This window comes from Dendrobium catenatum, unplaced genomic scaffold (genome assembly GCF_001605985.2).
Source record: "Dendrobium catenatum unplaced genomic scaffold, ASM160598v2 fragScaff_scaffold_586, whole genome shotgun sequence".
Taxonomy (NCBI): domain Eukaryota; kingdom Viridiplantae; phylum Streptophyta; class Magnoliopsida; order Asparagales; family Orchidaceae; genus Dendrobium; species Dendrobium catenatum.
Genome location: NW_021319048.1, coordinates 587,033 through 612,440, shown reverse-complemented (window position 1 = coordinate 612,440; position 25,408 = coordinate 587,033). Strand labels below are relative to the sequence as shown.

Sequence of the window (25,408 nt, the reverse complement as noted above, 5' to 3'; positions counted from 1 at the left end):
TAAATATGGAGTCATCTTTCGATGCAACAGTTGAAATTTCATTAGAAATTTTAGTCAAATGTGTTGACCTCAGAGGCGGATCCAACTTAAGCCCTAGGTCTGGGGCAATTGATGCTTTATGTAATTTGCCCGCCTTAAAAGTTTTAAAATATTATGAAACTTTAGTCAAATGTGCTCATATATTAGCATTTTTAAGATGGTTCATCTCAGGGGCGGATTCATCTTAAGCCCAAGGGGGCAATTGATTTTTTATATAATTTGTCCCCATCTATCTATTTTTTGGTCTTTATTATAAGATTTTTTAGGCAATTGCCCAACATAAAAGTTTTAAAATACTATGATCTTTAAGCAATTCACCTCCCCCCCCCCCCCCCAAACAAAAAAAAAAAAAAAAAAAAAAAACATACTTCCTCTCATACATGACACATACAAGCCTTCATCCTCTCATACATGAACACCCACTCTCCTCTCCTCTTGAAGTTACACGAAATCAGCCTCCTCTCCACACGAAGCCCCCTTCGTCGCTCCTACAGCAATTGCACGCCGGTAATCTTCTAAATCTTGGGTATATCCTCGACATATTCATCTTCTTTCTTTTCCTTTTAATAATTTTAATGATGAAAAAGTGATTTGAGAAAAAAAAAAAAAAAATCTCTACACTTTTACTTGTAAATTCCCCCCTCCCCATCCCCATGAAAATTAAGGAACCTGGTTGACCTCCTTGAAAGTTACATCAATCACAGAAGAAAACTACGAGATTATTATGTAAAAGTGGATACTATCTTGATAGTTAAGAAATTGATTTGCTACAATAATAAAAATGTATATACAATGTTGAATCTTCCACATCTTCTCTTAAATCAAAATATTTAATAAATAAGAGTTCTATTGTGATGATTTGTGAGTCTTCAAATTATTATTGCTTGCCCCACAATCTCCTTTTCTTCATGTGCTGTGGAAGGTGTGAGGTTCTTTTTATTCATTTGAAATGCAGAAGGTTCTCTCAGAAGTGGAAGCCAGGGAAAGAGGAATCTTGACTCTGATTGGGAATGGATGGGCCAGATTGTATTAATTGATGATTTATGATTTTTTTTTTATATGTTTTAAATTTAGTTCAGATAAAATTATTTTAATTTCTGTTGATAATTTTTAAAATATTCATGAATTAAATTAATTAGCAACCATAATAAATTTGTGATCATATTTCCTCAGTAGGATAAAAGGAGCAATTTATCAAATAATTTATAAGGCATGGACTATATGAATATGATGCTTCTCATTCAGCAAAAGCTATTAAGCAAAGAAGATGATGGTCATTTACTTGAGAGATTATTCTGTGCGGAGTACGAACGTGTCCGGAGGCCAATCAGAATGCGCTACGTCATCCAATGCAATGCGCACTGAGTGATATGGCACGTCCGGATTGACCTCCGGACATGTCCGGACACCGCACGTAATAATTTTTTCATTTACTTTGGCTTCATTTGAGACGGCTTTTTACTGTTTTTTAAAACAACTTTTTAATACCAAAATTTCTAGTTGTAAAAATTTTTGTACTAAAAAATTATTTTGAAAAACAGTAAGAAAGATAACCCAAAAAGAGCATTAACTTTTTATTTATATATTTCTGTTCGGCTGAGTAATATATGAGTTGAATTAAATAATATATTTTAATTTATTAATGAAGTTAGTTCATATTTTACTTAATAGTTAACACATTAAATTAAAAAAATTATATAATTACAGATGTGAAACCTTATTGACAAAATATGTAATTCTAAAATAAGACAATCTACAGATATTATGTAACAAAAATATTTATGTTGCAATTTTTGTTCATTTTTATTTATCTAACTGTAGACCACATTAAATACAATTACATGTAAAGCAAATATGGTGAAATTGAATGGTCAGTTTGATTGCAGAAATTAGCTGTCATAGCCTTTTTCTTATACACTGATGTGAAATGTAACTAAATTGGCCATTAATATTTCGGCAAAAATCGAAATTAAAGGATATTTGTTCTGCTTTGCAGCTTTTATAAGCACTTTTCCTCTGCGGAGTTCACACTTTTCAAATATTGCATCCAACACTCATCTGATTTTTTTTTTTTTTTGGAATTTACAATGAAATAGAATAGCCAAACAGGAGTTTTTTTCAGAAAATAAAACAATTTATGAGAACATTTTGATCAACATTGTCATCTTTTTAACTTTTTTTAAAGTAAAATGATAAATAAATATTAATGTAATATTAATTTTAAAATACTTTTAAAAATTTAAAATTTTTCCTAGTTTCAAATCTCAAATCTTCCTAAAAATTATCTGATTTTAGGCTTCTTTTAAGCCTGTTTTTTTGTTACTTCTTAAAACAACTTATTAGTACAAAAACTTTAATTTTTGTAGTAAAAAACGGCTTTAAGAAGGAAAAAAATCATCCCAAATAAAGCCATAATGACAATGACAATGCATATTGTATTACATCATTCTCATCTATAAATAATATTCTATAAAAGTCAAACTAGTCACTATTTTTTTACAGTTTTCAAATCAATTGTATTAAAATTTGTTTTAGAAACAATAAAAAAAATATTCTAAACAAAATTTGAATCAATAGCTTTGAGATTCAGGCCTGTACGCAGCTCATCTTGATCTATTAGTTGAGAGGTTTGACTATCAATTAAGAGGTCTTGAATTCAAATCTTACGTACTTGATGTATTTATACGTTTGTTTTAGTTGACTTAAATGTACCCAAAAAATATTCAGAACTAATAGTCATATTAGGGTTATGTGCAAGTTCAAGGTTCTTTTAAAAAAAAGTTCAAGGTTCTTTGTTCAAGGCAGGATCAGCTATTGACAATGAACAAACATTCATATTGAACTAAATTAATTAAACTATTAAAATTTTAAAACTAACCTGCACAGAGGCATTTATATGTCCAAGGCAGCATGACCAATCACAGGCAGGACTGGCTTGTCCAAAGTTTGCAGACCTGAACTTGTCTAGATTGAATGTTCATCTCAGTATCCAATCCATTAATAATATTGAATGAAGAGCCACCACCACACCTTGCTTGATACAATATGCTTCTTTTTTATTGGTTTCAAAGAGGAAAAACAGATGAAGACAAAACATAAGATGCGAGTGAACATATGGGACAGCAAATTGTTTAATATACTGCAAAAAAATATAGATTACTTGCAGAGAATTCTGAAACATTTTGTAAACTGAACTCCCAATAGAAATTCAGAAGAGAAATTAAGAGAGAAAATCACTATGCATTCTTTTCGGCCACAAATTCCTTTATAATTTACCTTATGATGATGGTTTCAAATTCTTCAACAAATTCATAAAGTACAAAGTGATGATCGAAATAATTCTTCTTCAACAAGTCCGCTAAAGCATGAAACAGATGACCGAAGAAATTATCTAAAAGTTCACATAAAGTCTGAGGCTGAACTCAGATTGAAGTCTCTTCAATTAAGAGAGAAAATCACTATGCATTCTTTTCGGCCTCAAATTCCTTTATCAACATGAGAAAATTGTGAACAATTCGTTTCCCTTCTGTGGTGATGACACTCTCTGGATGAAACTTCACTCCCTGATCATCATTAACCGCTATTAGAAACTCCATGATCATCATTATTCATTAACCACTATTAGAAATAGCAATATGAAGTAGATTAATAAAATAATCAACAACAACAATCAAAAAGTAAAAACTTGTTTAGATGCTAACAATGATATATAAATTCAGAAATTTGTTGAAAAGATGATGAATAATGGCACTAGAGTACTGATCTCCATATACATTGGCAAGTTTGTGGTAATCTAACATCAAGCACATGGAATGTCCCTACCAGGCTGACAAACAATGCTTAGAATTTGCTCCCCAACTTTGATGAAACCCAAATTTCAAGAAGCTTTTTAAAGCGATTTTGACAATTTCCAGCAAGTGGAGAGACTTGAATCATTGTAGCAATAAAAGCAAACACAAGGCGTGGAAACCGAACTTGAAGGGCTGCCGGCTGCCAAATTTGGGGCATTATGGCGTGGAGCCATGAAGAAGAGATCATAGTCAGCATTAAATTAACGTATATTGAAATTTTGATGCATTAAATTTGACTTATGATAAGAAAGGTAGAGACAGACCTAAAAAGATTTGGTTAGAGAATATTAGAAATGATCTTTCTTTATTGGATTTAAACGAGAATTTGACTTTTAACAAGACACAATGGAAAAAAATTATTCAGGTAGCCGATCCCACGTAGTGGGCAATGTTGTTGTTGAAATTTGATGCATTATAACAAAGATTAATAGTAAAAATACAATAAATAGAAGTTAAGTGGTAATAGCATTATTGCATTAGATCCTAAATAAAATATATAATGCTCAGACTATAGCTATCCTTACGGCCTTTGTGTTTGACTGGAAAGCCAACCACCACTGCTTTGAGTACAAGAGGATGGAAAACTCTAGAGAAAGGTCAACAAAGGCAATTAAAGTACAGGTAGGGGTAGAATATAATCACTTGTCGCATAAATGATGGAACATGATTGCTCCATACAATTTATGTACCATACTTGATTTGCAAAGACATAATTATGGGCTTGTGGCAGGGCATTTGGTAATTTGGTTAAATACTTTGTCCGAACTGTAGATTTTATCAAGGCCCTTTTTAACCCCGCTTTGGCAATTATTGTATTACAGACTAAACTGCAGGGTCATTTCCGGCATTTCATTAGTTCTTTGAAAGGGCAAAAAAAAAAAAGGTTATAATACAGGAATACCACTAATTTAGGCTTCGTTTGGGACTGTTTTTTTATTACTTCTTAAAATAACTTTGTAGTACAAAAATTAAAAATTTTATACTAAAAAGCTAATTTAAAAAGCAATAAGAAATCCGTCCTAAATGAAGCCTTACACATGACGTTAACCGAGGACCAAATTCTAGTCAAACGAACAAACCTTTGATGATACCTTCACTAACACAACTTTCAACTGCTAGTTTGTTAGGGAGTATTTCTGGAATAGCATGACTACAGAGTTAAAGCTTCTTGTTTCTTCACAATATTTGAGTGAGTGTCTGAGTGATTCCTGAAATTCGATTAGTTACATGACTTGAAAAAAGAGCATTAGCCAAAGGCCCGACTCAGTCTAGAAGTTGGGGTTGATCTCAATCACATATGATAGGCGGACCTAATGATCTGCACAATTTCTTAACATTTTAACACGCATCTAATGGTTTGCATTCCAGATCATTTGCTATGGCTTATTTAGATTTCCAACTTAGATAATAAAACTCATAATCCAAAGGCATTTTACTGAAAATAATATCCCTATAGAAATGGCAGTAACCTAAATAAATGAATAGAAAATGGTTACCTGGATGTGCTTATACTTTTTGTGTCTAGCACCCATAATAAGTTCATCTTCAGTCCATGCTGTAATCTCCAGAATGTCGTCAGGAAAACTATCATTTTCAATCACAAGGCTATGATATCTAGCAGCATTAAAAGGGCTGGAAAAAAAAAAGATCAGATGTCAATAGAACGAAATAATCATTCACAAAAAAGACTGATAGAAGTTAATAAATTTAGAATAGCAAAGTGATTAACTCAAAACTTATTATATAACAGTATGGAATGTGAAATTTTCTTAGGTTAAGGAGACAAACTGTACAAACATGACTGTTTTTGAGAGAATTTTAAGAGGGTTTAATGGAGCTTAAATCCAATGGTTATTTTATCCAACACGAAAATGAAACTAGCGAGAATCTTTCAAAATATGTTTCCTAACTTTATGAAACTAACTAAAGCTTTATGAACATAAGAAACAGAAAATAGTTTCCACATTGATCATTTCTAATTTTGGCGGCGCAAACCTTATTAACATGACTATCAATCCCTTCCCTATCATACATAAACCTCTTTCTCTCATTACATTACTCACTAACCCACAGGTAATGCCGTACATATCCGAGTAGAATATTCCAGATAAAATCCTACAGTAAAAATATTCACAAGCTAGTTGCAATGATCAGTAGCTGGTAGTAACACATTTATATTACCAAAATTGATTGCTTGAGCATCGCACCATTCTTATAAATAATGGCACGTGCAATAGATGCACTGTCATCACGAAAATTGAAAAAATAAAATTATGATTAATTGCTCAAGCTAAATAAGAATTAACCAAGTGCTACAGGAAACCGTGATGCACTTCCAATATGCTTGGATGCATTGGAAATGGCGCTTACACATTTAAATTTAAAAAGCGATGCCACGCATAAGCAATTGATCAGATTTACAATGATAAGACCTTGTAACACATTTCTGGGATCCAAAATGATTAAAATAAAATAAAAATAGTACATTATAGCTAACAAGATTGAAAATCAATTTTACAATAAGCAGGGGTTTTAGATTAAGCTGCGATTTGGCTGAAAAGAGAGACACTCCTAAAATTGGGTTCAAAAAATAGTATAATGCTGGTAGCTGATTGATAAGCAATAAATAGAAAAAACAAAAAACAAAAAGATATAGAAAGAAACAAGTAAAGAGAAAAACACTTACTTCGGTAAGCCAGAGAATAAACTATACTCTAGCTTCTCATCATAATAAACAAGTGCGCCTTTACCATGTACAACACCATAAGGAGATCGCACTATTTTTCCTGCAGGTCCCTAGAAAGATTAAATGTTGCATTATAAGTTCCCAACTGGAGGATGCATTAACAACTATCCATACCTCCAAAAGCCTCTCCAATGCACTGCAAGCCCATACAAACTCCAAACAATGGAATAGAGGGGCCAAGTTCTAGAACAGTTTGTAAGGATATTCCGGAATCTTTCGGTGCACCTGTAGAAAAGAATTTAGATACATTAATGGGTTATAGAAGAAAAAATTAATCATAAAATATTTCAAATACACTCACCCGGCCCTGGAGAAATTAGTATACCTCTAGGATTCATCCTGGAAGAACCGAGTCATGATCAACCTTCACCCGTGTTACAGAAAAAAATGTTTTGATAGTAAATTCATTATACAGTATATTGCAGAAGACACTTCAAATTATACCTTCTTATTTCGTCTACAGTGAGCTCATCATTACGGTAGACCTTGAAGTTAGTTCCAAGCTCTCCTATGTACTTTAAATTTTAAAAAAGCTACTAAAGTTAATTTTTTTAAGACAGCAAAGCATTTAACATTGTGACAATATGATGTATAGTCTGTAAGGCATAAAAATTAAAGAATAAGACGCCATGGTCAAAGATAAACAAACTTCTAACACTAGTTGCATGTGCCGTTTCTCATTTAAAAAAGAAATCAAAATAAGGCAAAGTAAATTGAAGGAATCATTTCAACTAACTGAACTCTGCAGTGCTTTTTTTTTTGCTGGTGAATGAGTGGAAGTAATAGTTGAAATATATGCCAACTGATGAGTAGTTTCTAAAAGACTTGATTGAGTGGCGATGATGCAGATAATGAATCAAATAAAATAGAACAATAACCTAAATAAAAAGTTAACCTTCTGATAGGAAAAAACACAAAACCAGTCCACAATTCTGCCAACCAAAGGTACCACCTATATTAAGGATGCGCTGCAGGCAATTACAAAAATGTTAAAATATATAAATTTGCAAGTTATGAAACTAATGGATATATGAGCGTTTACAATGTTCGCTAGCATGCGTGCTAAAATGAGCAAATTAACGAATTGATACTTTGAGGACTGTTTATTTTATGTTGTAATTTTTTATTTTAATTTAACTGGAACATAGCTATGATGATGCCTATCAAAATAGGATGTGTTCTCTAATTTTCTTATTCTCTAATTCAATCAGTTTCAATGGTTAATACAGTTTATTAAAATTTCCATGGTTCAATTGTTGGCTCATGGTTCTCTAGTTCAGTTGCTAGTTCAGGGGCTCTATTGCTTCTCAAATTAGATGGTTTGCAGGTTCTATCAGCCTATGTTGTTTCCCATTTTGTTGAGTGATTTGACAATGTTGTTAAAGGTTTCCATTCTACTGCAGACTCCCTGTCGATGATTTTGTAGCAATATCCCAATATTTCTAGTAATTTCTGCTAGAGCCTATCTGTAGAACCTCATAACATTGAATTTGGGAAATTTTTAGGGACCACCAACAGTAGGATTTTTTAAATTTATAAATAGTAAATTATAACGTATGTATAAGGGAACTTTTGCTTGGTAAAGTTTTAGATTTTTGTTCAACCACGAGTGTTGAGTTGGATGTTCATTCCTTCAATTACAGTACCAGAGTGAATACCAATTTTCGGGGAAAATCATCTTCATGTATTAACATAAGGCTCAAATTTCTCTAATTACTTAATTATTTCCTAATTTTCCTTTATTCTACATAATTTGTTACAGGTTTTGTGAGTGTTACAAATGAATTTTAGGGATTTCAATTTCTCCTTAAATTTTTATTTTATTTGGAAGATAAAAAATTCATTGTTTGCCACAAATTTCTTGTATTTTCTAGTTTAAATCAAAAGAGATGAATTTTTGTTTTAATTGGTGCTATTTGGAACTGTAAATTTCAAATCTAATATGTGTGATTTCATCCATTACATCACTTAATTACATTAAGAACTACAGACTCCAAGAGGCCCAACATCAAATTGATTTTCTCATCCAAAACAATTAGTTGATTAAGATTCAATATTTTTAGATTCAACATTTTTAAATTCAACATTTTTTTAAATTCACAAGATTGAATCATAATCGACAAATGATTTTTCATGGTTTCAATTTCTCTTTCAATTTTTTTTTATTTGATGATAATCAAATTATCATTTGGTGCAATTTTTTTTATTTTCTAATTTACATCAATAGAAGATGAATTATTGCTTCAATTGGTGATCTTTACAATTGTGAGTTTTAAACCTAATGGGTGTGATTTCATGCATTACATCACTTGGTTGCATTAAGAATCCAATACTCCAAAACTTCCAACATCAAATTGATATCAAATCTGAAGTATTTTGTCAATGTAACACATAAGTAGGACTCATATTAGGGTCACTTAATGGATCATCAAAGAAAGTGATTTTAGCCACTTTACAAAATAAATTGGTTAAATTATTAAACAAGAAAAATCAAATGAATGACAATACCAATCAAAGCGCGAATTAAAATTTTGATAATCAAACAAGTTCATATGCATAAATTTGGTGTAGAATCTAATCATAATAATGAATATATTCACTTGAATGTTAACACAGGTAGAAGATAGTAAAAATATTCACATAGGTAATGATGCAAATCTTCAAGGTAAACAGTGAACCCATTCACTTGAATGTTGGTTCATGATTTCTTCGTTCGATCTTTGTTGGATGGTTCCTTTGGTATAGTTATATTTGCTTAATTTGGTCTTGTTGCTCCAATTTTCACTCTATCATAACTCCCTGCCATTAATTCCTTAGCATATCATGATATTTAGGTTGATTTATTTTTGTGCTTATCTAAAAAAAGAGCCTAATAGCATGTTAAAATTGGAAAATTTTTAACGACTACCAACTATAAGGTTTTGATCTTTATAAATAGTAAATTTTGAGGCCTAAAGTGCTTTTATTTAATAAAAATTTTGAATTTTTGTTCGCTCGTTACTGCTGGCTTGGATATAGATTACTTGAACTGTGGTGCAAGAGCAATTAGCAATTTCTAGAAAAATTCATCTCCTTACACTAGTCTTAGACCTAAACTTCTATACTCGGTTAATTCTTTCATTACTCTCTTTTATTCTAAACAATTCATTATGAGTTTTGGGATTGTGATTGACTTTATCATATCCATTACAACTAGGTTTCTTTTTTAAGTGTGAATTTTAGTAAGCTCATTAGTTCTAGGGTTTTCAACTTCTAGTGAAATTTCTTTAACTTGGGCCATCATTAAATTATTATTTGGTATTGATTCCTAGTATTTTCGGGTCTACTTCAAAAGAAAATTAAGAAATTTGGTATTTGAAATAGCAATGCTTAGAATCCAATTTATATGATTTCGTCCATCAAGTTGCATAGCTGCATAAGAAATCCTAAACCCTAAACCATTCTAAATCAAAGACTCAACTCAATTACAATGTAGAATATGATAATATATAATAGAAACTATATTTTATAACAGAAAATTCATACATTATATATACATTTAAAATTATACCTAGGACCCAAATTTCTATACAAAAAGTCATTCACTAATATAATTTGTTAATTAGAAACTACTCTTTAACAAAATAAATTACTATTATTTCTAATACATGGATTTCAGCACTATGTTGGACCAATCCTCCCTGGACTAGTCATTGGGCCAGTCCATCCTAGACCGGCTAGGGTCTACACCTGGCGAAAGTCAGGCAGACAGCGAATAGAAGAGGGGGGCTAATCTCATCCCCTCTAGAGTGGAGCCCACAGTAAAAATTTGAATAGGGAGGGGGCGGTTTGGAGGGAAAGGCAATGAGTTGTTTTGGGATTTTGTAATTGTATGCTAAAAATAGATACTCCTAGGGTTCAATTTTTCTTCATGCTTGTATTTGTTGAAAGGGGAATTTGGTTTAGATTGTGAGGGCTCTAGCGGCGTCTAAGATTTGTGGAGAACCGGATCTTCCTTTCCAATTGAAGATCCAACTGTATCTTGTCTTTTTTTTTTTTATAAAATTTTCAATCTACAAGAGTTTGTGAGAGTTCTACTTCAAATTTGCCTCTTGCCAATTTTTGGATTCACTGAAATCAGATTTTTGGCAAGGTGTTTATTCAATTTCTTTTTCTACTTCCTATCAAATTGATATCAGAGCACCTTCTTAGACGGAAAAACACGTCGTCTCATTGATTTTTTCTCTTGGAGCCTATATCCAAGTTAATGGAAGCAAATAAGACGGATGCGTTGGAAGGCAAGATGGAACAACTCAAGGCCGGAGTAGAGGAAAAATATTCCAAGGTGGAGAGAAGACTCTCAGCTATCAAGAACCACTTTGGAAACCTTGAAGATATAATGAAAAATATGCTTGAGATGCAATCAAAAGTTTTAACGACAATTACAGGGCTGATCCAAGGCGAAAGGAAATTCAGGAGGATGATAATGAAGTGGAAAGCGTGTAGTGTGTACCCACAAGGACCATAGCGGGAGGCTTCGAGGGTAGGTGGATTGGGTTTCCAGATGAAAGGCAACATAAAAAGAATGGGACATGTGAGGGGACCATGGGGTCCAAATAAGCCAAGAGAGGAAGGAAAAGAATCGCACCATCACTATACTTGAAGAACTAATGGACGGAGAAACCATTGGGGGATGGATACGAGATCAAGGAAGTTAAAGATTTAAATCTTTGAAGGAGAATATGCTCAGGGTTAGGTGTATCGAGTGTAGTGTTACTTTGTTATAGGGGTGTCAATATTGGACACGACCCAAAAACCCGACTCGAACCCGACCCGAAAATTTTGGGTTCATGTTGACCTGAACCGGGTCGAGTTCGAGTTAAGGTTTTCGACTCGTTTGCAAAATCAAGTCGGGTTTGGGTTGACCCGAAAACCCGGATAGGACCCGGAATGACCCGCTGCCCGCCTTGACTGGCCTGACCAAAGCTGCCCGCGTCGCAATCACGCATGACGCGCATCGCGACCCCCACAGCTCTGCTGCTCAGTCTCACTTCGCGAGTCACGACGGTCAAGCGGTCATGGTCAGACCGCCGCGCAGCTGTCCGCTGCAAAACTGCCCGTCAGCTTCGCGTCACCTGTTGCTGATGACCCGCAAACCCATGTTTCAGTGGATAACGGGTCGTGTAGGGTTAACCTGAAGCGTCGACAGTTCCGGGTTCGACCCGAACCCGATCTGTGACCCAAAACTGACACCCCTGGCGGCAAGGTTATGTTTAGAGGGAAAAGTTGTAGCATGGTTTTAGTGGAGGAAGTCTAAATACCTGATATATTCATGAGAGGAATTTAAGGATTGTTTGTTGGAACATTTTCAAGCCTTTCGAGAAAGAGACCTCCACGAGAAGTTTTATGCTTTAACTCAGGAGGGGATAGTCATGGAATATAAGGAGAAGTTTAAACTATTGTCGGGAAGGCTAAGGGAGATTTCAAAGGAAGGGTTTGAAGGGAATTTCATGAAGGGCCTTAGGTGAGACATAAGAGCAAAGCTCAGGGTGTTGAGGCCTAGAGGGTTGAGGGAGACGATAGAGCTAGCTCAAAGAGTGGAATAACAATATCAGAGGGAGAAGGCCAGCGAGAGCAACATCATGGGAAGGGCTTACAGGAGTACCCTACCACTTTGGCACCGAAGACCCAGACCGTGTCATTCCAGAGGGAAGCCTCTAAGGGGAGGGATACTAGAGTTCGTCCTAGGGGTAGTTTCAAGCGCCTCACAAATGCAGAGGTGTAAGAAAGTTGAGCAAAAGAATTATGCTTCAGGTGTGATGAGAGATTAACACTGGGACATAGGTGTAAGGATCGATCCCTTCAGTTCTTGATGGTCTGCGAGGGAGAAGATGAGAGCGGGGACGAGCTGGAGGAGGTCGTAGAGGAAACATCCCATTTACATTTAGACATGCAGAGTCCCTAAACTTCGTGGTGGGATTCACTCCAAATCATACCATGAATGTGAGAGGCGAGATAGCAGACAGGGAGGTTGTGGTATTGATAGACTGTGGGGCTACCAACAATTTCATCCCCAACCAGGTCATGGAACAATTGGGGGTGAAGATGGTGGACACTAGGTGCTATGGGGTGATGATGGGTACCATAAAGGTGGAGACAGACAGAGGAGTGTGTAGGGGTGATTCTGACCTTATAGGGGGTCCAGGTGAGAGAGGACTTCCTTCCATTAGAGTTAGGCAGCACTGATATTATTTTAGGGATGAAATGGCTGTAGACCCTAGGAGACACCAAGGTCAACTGGGTAGCACTAATGATGGAAGCGATGGTGGAGGAAAGGAGAGTGGTGATCATGGGAGATGCAGGGTTATCCAAATCCATGGTTTCAATCAAAACCATGGTGAGGACCATACAGGGGGACGTGGGAGGATTTCCGATGGAGTTGTAGCGCTTGGCGGGGTTCGGGTTGGAGGAGGGGGGAGACATTATTCTCTCAGTACAACCGCTGATACAACAGTTTAGTGAGGTCTTTCAACCACCTTAAGGATTTCCACCACCAAGGGAGCAGGAGCACGTCATCATCTTGAGAGAGGAGGTGTCACTGATTAGTGTTAGACCCTATCGATATCCCCAGATCCAGAATAATGAGATTGAGAAGCTAATATGAGAGATGTTGGAGGCCGAGATCATTAGGCCAAGCGTGAATACTTTTTTTAGCCCAATCTTGCTAGTTAAGAAGAAGGATGGAATTTGGAGATTTTGTGTGGACTATAGGGCCCTACATAATATTCTAGTGATTGATCAGTTGTTGGACGAGGCAACGGGCTATATGGAGCTGTGGTGTTCACAAAAAAGGATTTGAAGTCCGAGTACCATCAGATCAAGATGAGAGGGGAGGAAGTCACGAAGACAGCATTCAGGACACATGAGGGCCACTATGAATTCTTTATGACGCCATCTGATCTCACTAACGCACCAGCTACATTCCAATCCCTCATGAACAAGGTCTTCAAACTATAACTACAGAGATTTGTGCTGGTGTTGTTTGATGACAACCTAGCGTACAACCAGTCGGATGAGGAGCATTTAGAGCATGTAAAGGTGGTATTGGAGGTGTTACGGGAGTATCAATTGATGGCACTTGAAGAAGTGTTGCTTTGTATAGCCTAGTGTGGACTACTTGGGAATGTGGTATCCCAGAAGGGAGAAATTATTCCGTACAGAGTCCGGACAGGAAGAACCATCCCAATTGTGAGTGTAAACATTATGTATAAATAGTGTGTACAAAAAGTTGATATACATTGTGTACAAATTTGTGCACAATTTATACACTCATATGCCTGGACGGTTCTTCCTGTTCGGACTCCGCACGGAATAATTTCTCCCAGAAGGGGTGGCCACTGAGGCCTCTACCTAGAACTCTGAAGGAGTTGAGGGGTTTTTAAGGGTTGACCGGGTACTACGGGAGGTTTGTGAGGGGATACAATACTATAACTTGGCCATTAACAGAGCAACTAAAGATAGATATTTTTATGTGGGGAGAAGTCGCTGCCCAGGCCTTTGAGACTGAAGCACGCCATGACCACGGTACCGATCATGACCCTACCAGATTTTAGCCATGCTTGATATGGCTTGGGGGTGGTGCTTAGGTAGAAACACAGGCCCATAGCATATTCAGCCAAGTGTTGATAGCTAGGGCAAGACTGAAGTCAATCTATGAGAGGGAGTTGATGGCTATAGTGTTAGTATCCATCTCTTCCAATTATTGCTTTTTAAATCTATCTTTTTTATCTGACATGATGGTTCTAGCCATATTTATAACATCCCAACTAATAATAATCTTAATAAGCATCACTTTATCACAAACTTTATATTTTAAATAATTATCAACTACTATCCCAACAATATTCATATTACTAACCTTTTCAACATACAACAACTTATAACTTTCTCTACAATACTTGTATTTTTTCCCTTCTCATTTATTTTTTTTGTAAACAAATAATTTTATTCTTCTTCTAATTATTGTGTTTAACCGACCCCACGTAGTGCGACAAAGGCTTGATGATGTTGTTGTTGTTCTTCTTATTTTTCTTCTAATTATTGTGTTCACAATTCTCATCTTCTCATTCAAACTCTCAAAATCAGGCAACAAATTTAAACTTAATTTTAAATATAGTCAACCCACAATCAAGTTAAGTTGTGGTGTGTTTGCCCACTTTTCACCTCAATGGAGTTAGGTTGCAATGTGTGACTTAAGGGTAATGCCATAGCAAACACTTTCCCACTTCTAGTTACAATTAGATTAGGTTGTGGGCTGTTGATTGAAAGGAACATTTTAGCACTAACAAAAAATTCAAATTTAGATTTATTTCATTAATTTTGACATAAGTTTTAAAATTGGCCTTCCATTTAACAATTAACCTCAATCTTTCTCTAGATTAGGTGAATAACATATTAATTTCTATCCTTGACATTTTTTTCTTGTTTTGAGTTAAAATTTATGCAAAATGCATGGGTGCAATCATATGCTAGATCCATTTAGCCATACCTGCAAACAAAAAGGGATGTGGTGTTCCATATTCCTTCTTGTGCTCGGTAGTTTGGTATTACATCAATCATAACTTTAGCAGATCCATCAATATTGTAATTTCAACTCTCAACTAAGCATCAATGGAATTTAATGACTTGATTTCAACAACGTACACACAATAGATGTTCGCCGTCCTGCAAGATATCGTCACTTAAAATAATCATTTCCATGGTCAAGTTAAGAACCATTCATGTAAGATGAAGTCATTCAGCATAATGTCAATAGCCGTGGAATGAACTGCTTATAGAGTCATTAAGAGCCCATTTAAAACTAATATGGGACACGCAATAAGAAAGAATTAATAAATCTTGGATTGGAGAAAGGGAATGTTTGGTAGCTACTTGTATTAGGAGAACTTAAGCATGGAAGATGCTCCTTATCAAGTGGTTCTTACTGTTTTACAGCTCTCCAAAATAACTCCTAAAGCCATAATGCTTGTTTAGACTTAGGACAATATCCTCTGCGAGAAATTGTGTGAACACATCTTTGCTAAAAAATCCATAAGTTTGTTGCTACACTAAAAATCAATGTGCTTCCTCTTCCTCTTTTTAATAATTGCACGGCAGCGCGAAAGTGGCAACCACAAATCAAAAAAGCATGGGAAAAAAATAATAAAATAAAAGCAAGAGCTATCGCACTCACCTGGCAAAGATTATAAGTAAAGCTATCGTAATTATCTATAACAATGATCGGCTTCTCATCCTTCGCCGCTTCAAGAACCCTAACCCCATCCACTGCTTTCACAGCAGAACAACTCCGGTACAACGAATAGCCCTTGTTCCACGCCACCAAACTGTCTCCACCCCCTGTTTCCCCGCAAAGTAATCAGAAATATTTAGAGTTAAGATCAAAGAACAAGTAGAAGTGACCAACTTATCCTACTCTGGGAGGAGACCGGAACAAGCGCAGGCCTGCCACCGGCGAAGGTAAAGGACCCTGCGAGGGTTTTTGGAACGAAGTGGTGTTTAGGGAACATAGGAAGCGGCGCGGCCATGAGAGGCGGGAATAACTTGGATTAGTCTGCTTCAGTGGTGGATTAGGAACTAATTAATCCAGCTGCAAGATTTTTTTGTATTACAATAATTATTTAAGGATATATTTATAATAAATTAATTGTATGCAACCATAAATTTATGATTTTTTTTTATATGTCACCTTTTTTTTAATTACCGATTTACATATCTAATATTTTAACTCTTACTAACATATTTTTAATAGATTAGGGTTAATATATTTTTTTTACTTATGCAGAAAATATCGATTTCGTTATGTTAAATCAATTCTTCATCTCCATATCCTTATAGAGATAAAATTATATTTATTTGAAGTTGTTTTGCTATAATTAATGCTACGTGCTATAAAATTTGAGTCGTTAGTATGGCGGAATCAGCCTTAATTTTCTATGGGGGCAAATTTATAAGTAACTGTAGAATTTGGCTCAACCCCTATTTGTTCATATCCTTGATCGTTGTATGCTTCGCAGATATGTATGGGTCCAAGGGAGCAGCGCCCCTTGGCTGGATTCGTCGTAAAAATATTTTTGGATTCTCTTTATTATTATTTAAAATTATGATCCATTTGCTTCAATATTTATTCTCAATTATTTACTAAAAAATTAAAACTTTGGATTCTTTAGTTTGGAAGGCATTTTGCCTCATATGTAGAGCGCAAGCCAAACAATTTTCAACACTTTAATGTGAATCAAATTAAGCTGTAATTTTTTTTGGGTAGTTAAGGACATCGAATGGGGATCATGTGGAACAAAAATTTTGCCGACGACCAACGAGCCACAGCCTAATCCACTTAAGAGCATCTCCAACAGAACGCCAAATGAGTGTATGGCGTTGTTCAGTGACTCCAGCCGAACGCCAAATCTTCCGACATTTACTTGTGGGTGAACAGTGCGACCTATGCTATTTTGCTCTCTCAACCAAAAAAAATACACGAAAGGGAGAAGGATCGTTACCTTCACAGAAGCACATAAAATGGCGTTCGATTGTAGCAGCACAACGGCATTTTCGAGTTTTTGTTGTATTTTGCCATGAAAAATGGAGTTCTCCCTTGGAGATGCCCTAAGTTGTACTTTCAAAACCAGATAAACTCTTAAAATTGTGAAAGTGTTTAATGATAGCTATACTGGAGTGCTTATAATGTGGGGTCCACTGAATTGTTAGTAAGAATGTATTAAATCATCATAATTGATACAATTTAGAAAATCCACATGATTGGCTCAAAATTAGAGGTATTATTTAATTATTTTTTAAAAATTAATTTTAATATTATCTAAACTTTAATTTTAGTAAATTTATAATCAAATCAAACGTTTCGACGATATGAAACTATTGACACTATAAATGATCTGATCTAACTCAAAATGAGGAAAAATCAAGCACTAAAATTACTTTTGAAAACTTATGAACATAAATTGATGGATCAAACGAACTTTTATAATCAAATTGAGCGGCTTGATGAAGTGGATCTAACGTGCTCATGATCACTTGATTATGACATCAATTAGGCATTCAAAATTTTAATAAATAATCTATAATCAAGACGTAACTCTATTGTTAGATTTTTAAATATCCACCCTACAAGAAAAAAATTTTTAAAAAAATGTGTATTATAAATGCTCCCATCTTCTTCTGTTTTATTTGATCGTGGATTATTTCAACTGTGTATGCTTGTGGGTTTTTCTCTTTCTAGGTTTTACATATAAAAAAAATGTTGGCCTCCTACAACTTTTTCCGAGCGAGCGAGATTTTTGTTAGCGGCTAAGATAATAAACACCAACTCTACATCATAACTTTTATAGAACATAACAAGGTTAATAAAACACTATCTTTAAGACTAAGACAATATGCATATTCATAATTTATCAAATAAAAGATATATGCGTATCAATTAAATACTACAATGAGAGGTTGATTGAATTATCATACATTGGAGAGATCATACAATATTTATGATTTCTTTTTATTGCATTAAAAAATATCTATAGCATAATTAATATATCAATGTTGTGTGCTACATCATGTATGACGGTAGGGATATATAAAATTTAACATATTTGTTATGTATAAATATCCAACGCACGCATATATAAGAAGAGAGTGCAAGAACTGTAAGAGACATCAGAGTTTTTATGTGAATAAAATAAAATAAAATGAAAAATCATGGAGATTGGCCCCGTGGCACGTACAGGTTCAACATCTGGATTAAACTGTTCTAACTCGATTCAGAAAAGTTGCAAGAAGAGGATTTGGGGAGAAACGGAGGATTTTTGTAGCCATTTTTGTCCTTTTTAGCCGTCAACCTAGTTCAGAGTATTGTTCCGATTGACGTATGTCATATTATATCGATCTCAATTTTAAAAAGTACAAAAATTGTATCTAATTTTTCGATCAAATTTATACCCCGGTTAGCAAAAAACGAGAATACCTTTGCACTTATAAGACTTCCACCACACTATTCTTTATATATTAGATATTACGATTATATACATTTTGAATATTTTTTGAAAATTTTACAACGATTATAATATTATATGGGACTTTAACTTCATGTGTTCATATTCCATATATGTTGTACAGATGCCTTGATTTTATCAATTGATATAATTCCCTCATTGATTTGACTTGTATTAATCTGGCTTTTGGTTTATAAACAATTGATTATGATTTATACAGATTTAGTGACTCAACACATGTTTTTACTATTTCTCCACAAATTCAATGACCATATGAATGGGTATTGTTATGAACTGAATGATTTCATACATAATGTTTCATTTTCATGCTTTGATTCAATTATAGATTTAGTGACCTATAGAGTTTTGTAAGCTCATTATATATAGTTAATTGATTTTAGGTCAAGAAAGATATTCCGGCTCATGAGTGTGAGGTTGATCGTCTTCAAAATTTCTCATGACTATTATTTTATTTTTATTGATTCTTTTATAATAAAAATTTTATGGATAGATTGTTGTGTTAAGCTTGGCTTTTGATTATTGTATATTGGATTTTGAGCAGTGTTGTATATAAATGCTTGGAGATAAATGGAATTTTTTTGTTGGATTTTTTTGCTTCCAACTGAAGCTAGTAGCTTTGAATTTAATTAAGAAAATGAAAAAAATATGCAGTTCTTCTGGTTTAGATCTTGGGGGGCTTGATAGAGAGGTTGGAGAAATGAAGATGGGTGATGGTGGTCAGAGGCAGATAGTGGGTCAACGACATTCAGAGGGTCATAATCGAGTGACGGAGGACAGAGGGTTGTAGTCAGACGACTGTGGTCGTAACACAATAGTCAGCAAACAACGAATGCATTTTAACGTAGCATCAGCAAGCTTGCAAACATGCTTTAGGGTAATTGGCCTACTTCCCTTGGGCCGAGTATGTTAGGTCAATGGGGCTAAGTTACCTTTGATGTTGGATTAAAGATCTTTGACTTACTTGAACACGACTAAAATTGTTCGATGAGTGTTACTCTTATGAGTAGGGGTGTCAATTTTTGACACGACACGAAACACGACCCGAACCCGACCCGAAAAAATTCGGGTTCGAGTCAACCCAAACCCGAAACGGGTGGGGTTCGGGTTGAAGAAATCAACCCGTTTTAAAAATCGGGTCGGGTTCGGGTTGACACGGAAACACGAAATTGACACGAAAGTGTCACGAAAACTCATATTTGACCCGAAAATCCGAGTTGGACCCGTTTTTGACCTGAAAAATGAAGATTGACCCGATTTTTGACCCGAAAACTTGCAATTTTGGGTCAATTCCGGGTCATTCGTGTCGGGTCGGGTTGACCCAGACCCGAATCGGGTCGGGTTCGGGTCCGGAAACCTAACCCGTTTTTAAAAACGTCAGTGCCATCGCAAGAATGGAGAAGAGAGCAAGGACCGGAGAAGAGAGCAAGGAAAAACAGAGAAAAAGGGAGAATATAGGTAAGCTTCGGCGAAATCATGCCGCAACAGACCTCAAAGAATTTGGAACCCGCTCAATTTGAGCGGGTTTCAAAGTCGTGTGAATTGCCTCTTCTAATACCCCGCTAATGCTTCGGAGGTATTCAGTTCCTTCCGCTCAAAATTAACCAAACAAACAAATTTAGTAAATACATGTAATTACTTTACTTTACCCTCCTAATTCAGACAACCAAACAGCCCCTAAAAGAATTAACACATATAAAATTTAATTATTAATTATATAAAAAGAACTTAATATTTTATTATTTCTCATTTATTTTAGATCAAATATGTTTATTATTTTTAATTTATTAATATAAAAAACATACAATTTCAACCACTTTAATATAATAAAATATACGCAAGAAATTTGTATGTATAAAAATTAAAAAAAAACGCTAGAGGAAGGGCTTGAACCTTCGACCTTATGGTTAACAGCCATACGCTCTAACCAACTGAGCTACTCCAGCTATCCGTCGATTACAAAATTATTTATAATTTAAAATATTTTATTTTGGCTCCTACCAACCATCAAAATTTCAAATCTAAGCAGGTTTTGCAAATTGTGAGAAGTGGTGGCGCGTTTAAGTACTTTTTTGTATTTTAAGAGTGATTGTATAATATGATGCATATATCATAGTCTAGAGTGTTAATAAATGATTAGACCCACCATCGGCCTAAACCCGATCAAAAATATTTAGGTTCGAGTTAACTCGTTTGATAAATGGGTTGGATTTGGATTGTGCATTTCTCCCCATTTATTAAACATGACGGATTTAAGTTGACTCGCCAACCCGAAATTGACTCATTTAATATTTATTATTTTATATGTATATTTTTCTTATTTTTTATTATTTAACCTAAAATATATGATTAATAAGCTAATAAAAATATTTTTTAAATTATAATGAGTTATCGGGTTCGATGGAGGTTATTAGTGGGTCGAGTTCGAGTACAACTTTTTGACCCATTTATCAAATGGATTGGGCTCGAGTTGATTGGATTCAGGTCGGGTCAATTCCGGGTCGGGCCCAAATCAGACCAGTTGACTATTTTTGATACCCCATGCATCATACATGATTATATCAGGTTGTGTAGCAATGTATATCTAGCATTAATGAAGAAATACATATAATTTGAGCTTCAATGTCCACTAGGGGTGTCAATATTTGGCATATATGAAAATCCGACTCTAAAATTTTGGGTTAGGGTCCTCCATTTGCAAAACTGAGTGCGTTTAGTAGAGTCGTTGCAACGTTGGTCGTGAGTTGTGACCCCGTGTTTGGCTAAGTGACTCGAGTCGTTGTGTCGTCCCACGTGTATGGTCGAGTCGCTCATTGACGTCATCCCACGCGGCAACACCGCCACACCGTTTGAGTCACTCCTCAGAGTCTTCCAGTAGTTATATGCTAGACCTGTCGACCGGACCTCCAGTCGCTCATTGGCGAGGCATTCTCCCATCCAGGCAGAGGCGAATGGCCGAATACATGCTGAGGAAGAAGGAGATCTCTCTCTCTCTCTCTCTCTCTCTCTATGTGTGTGTGCGTGTGTCTCTCTCATTTGATAGTGACTGTAGCAACAAGCATAGAAGCCCTAGCTGCTTGTCGTGTCCATGAAGTTGCGTGACGACGTGAGGATGTGACCGGCAGGTCATAGCGGGCTGACCTAGACTCAAGGTGAGTCTGGTTCAGTTCTTAGAATCTAACCCATTTTAAAAAAATGGGACGGGTTCGAGTCGGGCCAAATAGTGTCTGGTCAATTTCGGATTTGACCTGAACTCGACTCAAAACCCGATTTTGATAGCCCTAATGCCCACCTATAATTTGCTCTTCGTATGAAGTGAAGAGGGGAAGGTGAACAAATTTCGAGCTTTTTTTTTTTTTTCTATTACTTTGAAGATGTTAAGTAAATTTTGAGCTTAAGTATATAATTTTTTTGATGTCATGGCATCTCCTCATACCAAGATTGGCCGGTTGTTGCTGAGGTCAAGGTCAATGAGAATCCAGGAATAATGTCGGAGAGAGTATTGTCGTGGAGGTGGAGGGAGACAAGGCTGTCGCAAAAGGTTCCATAAAGAAGGTGGAAGAGAGCCAGTGAGGTTATTGTCGTAGAGATCGAGGTCGGAGAGGGAAGGAGAGTTGCTGCAAGGTTGAGGGAGGTTGACGGAATGGAGAGACGAAAATTCTCCAAGCTTGTGAGGGAGGAGAGATTATTATGTGCCAACACCGTATGAGAGAACCGTCCGATACCGCTTAACACCTAGTACGGTATCGCTCGGTGTCGTGCTCGGTACCGAGCGCGATACATTTTTGAGGTGACATGTCATTTTTTATTGGTCTCTGGATGACATCCAGACTCCGCACAGAATAGTTCGTCGCGAGGGAGAGAGCTTGCGAAATTAGATGTAGTTAGTATCTAGGAATATCATATTTTCTCCCTATTCGAACTGCATGCCTTTTTAAAAATTGGTGCCGGTTTGTCGGTTCAGCGGTCCGATAGATGGTTCAAGCAATTTTTTTGACGATTTTATGCGAGGGCAGTTTGAGGAAGGGAACCGAACTAGGTGGCCGACCGGTTCACAGTTTAACTGATTGAACCAGCCGGTTTGATTCGATTTTTAAAATCAATGGAGGATTAGTTGGATAAGAATTTTTTTGAGAGGCGGGCAACAACGACAACTATGGATATATAAATTGTATAGAAACAAGTGATATGCAACTCATATTGATTTGTTGGCTATGAGCTTTCACCATTAAATAAAAATGCATGAGTTTGAAACTTGAATATGTGGTGTGTGTAAATTTGTCTTAATTAACTTAAAAGTCAAGATCGGGCTTGTGACCTGATGGTTGATGGAAGACCTTCCTCCTGATTTCATCCAAAATCCCCTATCTGTCAAAAAAAAAATCTTAAAAGTCTTAAAAAAATGAAAGCAATGATCAGATCGGGTGATGATTTGGTAAGATGGATAAGAGAGATGTGTCATTTGTTATTTTATATTAATATTTTGAGTGATATATGTATTAAAATAAAGTATTAAATTAATCAAATGAATATATCATAAATTTTTTTTATAAAGTTAAAAAATATTTTAATTTTGTGAAAGCAGACCTTAGAAAAAGCTATCTTATTATTATTATTTAAATTTAAATTTATATTTTCTCTCGTTATAATATTGATGTAAATAAATCGTAGATTATTTTGTACATCAACAAATGTTCTTAAATAGATACGCACAAAAATTTGATCCGGTGGTCAATGTCTGCTCTTCGTCCTCGAGTCGCGGCAAAGAACCCTAGAAAGAAGCCCCCAAAGTAAGGACCCCCTCCTTCCCTTTCTCCTTTTTCTAGAATTGTCTTCTTTTGTGCTCCTCTTGGATTCGATTCGGTCGGGTGTAGTCGGAATGGTTTGTCAATTCCGGAGATCCGACTTGAGTGAAACCCTATAGATAGATCAGGCAGCTATCAAAGATCCATTTTTTCCGCACCCATTTCAATCTTTTTCCGCCCTTGTTTCTGTTTTCAAAAGCAAGATCTGGATGGACGAAGACGCTGCACTTGGGATTCAAAACTGGGGAGGGTATTATCGGACGCCGCCGATGAAAGGAAATCTTGGTCTGCAACTCATGTCCAGCGTCGGAGAACGGAATACCAAGTCGTTCTTCTCTGGCGTAGAAGCCGGAGGTGGCTACCTCCACCGGGAATGCGGAATCACGGAGCCTTCCACCATGCCGATGGACTTTACGAGGGATATGTGGTATCATAACAACAGAGATAGCAGCAAGATGCTTCATGTATTTCAGGGGAACCATCATCAGCATTCTCACAATTACGAAGCACTTCTGCCCGAAGCGTCCGCACATTCCTTCCAGATGCTGCAGCAGGTAGAAGTTCCGAGGGAGGAGAAGGCACCGCTCCTTGAGGAGCCTGTTGCTCCTCAACTTGATGCAGAGCCATTGAAGAAGAAATCAAAGGGCCAGGGGCGCTCTTCCAAGACCTTGAAGCCGAAGAAGACCAAGAAGGCTAAGGCCCCAAGGGAAGAGTCCGTCAATCCTTCTGGTAGAGGGAGGTCGGTAAAGAAGAGCATGGATATGGTGATAAATGGTATCGATTTAGATCTATCAGGGATGCCAACACCTGTCTGCACTTGCACAGGCCAACCTCAGCAGTGCTATAGGTGGGGTGCCGGTGGGTGGCAGTCTGCGTGTTGCACTACAAGTATTTCATTGTACCCATTACCGATGAGCACCAAGAGGAGAGGGGCGCGGATTGCTGGGAGGAAGATGAGTCAAGGGGCGTTCAAGAAGGTGTTGGAGAAGCTAGCAGGGGAAGGTGAAGATTTTAGTAGCCCGATTGACTTGAAACTATTTTGGGCCAAGCATGGCACAAACAAGTTTGTGACCATCAGGTAAAGGTCTAAATTGTTTAATTTACTTTGGTAGGATTCACCTCCACTCTATGGAGGGTCTGATGATTATGTTCTTTGGCTGTTCATATTGACATGTAGTCTACTGCTGATACTCTTGGAAAGACCGTTGCAATAGTTGTTGTACTTGGATTTCTTTATTATTAATATATGCATGCAGTTCAAGGTTAAAAATTCTGGCTAACTGGAAATGGATGTAGTACTCCGTCTCTTTAATTTCTTCACAAAAAGTTTTTCTACTTGCCTTATACTATAAAGCAGGTCTTTTTTAACAAGTGAGATCAGTGTTAATTCTCATGTTGATGTTTGTATTTTATTTACTTTTAGATTTTAAGTTTGAGGAGTTAATTCTTTTCTATTCTTACTGTTTTTGAAGCACTAATTTGCCTTCTTTCATGTGAAAGTTTCCTTGAAGCACTATAGGTGAGTCATCATGTTTGATGCATGTTGGATATTGCTGCTTTGACATAACCTTGTTTGCTTCAACGTCTTGATTTGATTTGTTACATAAATGGCCCATTTGTTCATTTGTTTCTGTGAAAGTGTCTGAAAGTGATATGAGCCAAATTATGGAGTTGAGTTTCATTAAAGTGAGGTTCAATGATCTTTATTTGTTTTGAAAATCTAACTTCTTATAAATTGGTTATTGTGTTTGGGCTACACTGAGATTAATTTTACCTACATTAAATTTAAATTTTTTATCATTATTATGAGTAAAATTAATATTCTAACCAATCATGTGACTAATTTTATATTATTCTATTGTAATTAACATCAAAAGCAAAAATGGATGCGATTTATGATCCCACAAAATAAAA

The 25,408-nt window shown here is 35.8% G+C and overlaps 2 protein-coding genes and 1 non-coding gene across 4 annotated transcripts; 1 reads left to right on the top strand and 2 right to left on the bottom strand.

Annotated features, from left to right (window-relative positions):
* Positions 1 to 3,154: 3,154 nt before the first annotated feature.
* LOC110115345 (anthranilate synthase beta subunit 2, chloroplastic) lies at positions 3,155 to 16,238 on the bottom strand. 2 transcript variants are annotated; one of them, XM_020848556.2, is made up of 8 exons: positions 16,088 to 16,238; positions 15,848 to 16,011; positions 7,081 to 7,151; positions 6,938 to 6,975; positions 6,751 to 6,861; positions 6,577 to 6,676; positions 5,387 to 5,522; positions 3,155 to 3,602 (listed from the first exon to the last, which is right to left on the bottom strand). In XM_020848556.2, the coding sequence occupies exons 1-8, from the start codon at positions 16,197 to 16,199 to the stop codon at positions 3,498 to 3,500; spliced, it is 837 nt and encodes a 278-aa protein (XP_020704215.1). In that variant the 5' UTR covers positions 16,200 to 16,238; the 3' UTR covers positions 3,155 to 3,497. The 2 variants fall into 2 exon arrangements, with proteins under 2 accessions (XP_020704215.1, XP_020704214.1); XM_020848555.2 differs by having other exon boundaries at positions 16,079 to 16,214.
* Positions 16,239 to 20,561: 4,323 nt separating this feature from the next.
* Positions 20,562 to 20,635, bottom strand: TRNAN-GUU. Its single transcript has one exon. It is a non-coding gene; the product is annotated as a tRNA-Asn (tRNA).
* Positions 20,636 to 23,378: 2,743 nt separating this feature from the next.
* Positions 23,379 to 24,764, top strand: LOC110115304 (barley B recombinant-like protein A). The gene is made up of 2 exons (XM_020848496.2): positions 23,379 to 23,479; positions 23,694 to 24,764. The coding sequence occupies exons 1-2, from the start codon at positions 23,424 to 23,426 to the stop codon at positions 24,574 to 24,576; spliced, it is 939 nt and encodes a 312-aa protein (XP_020704155.1). The 5' UTR covers positions 23,379 to 23,423; the 3' UTR covers positions 24,577 to 24,764.
* Positions 24,765 to 25,408: the final 644 nt, after the last annotated feature.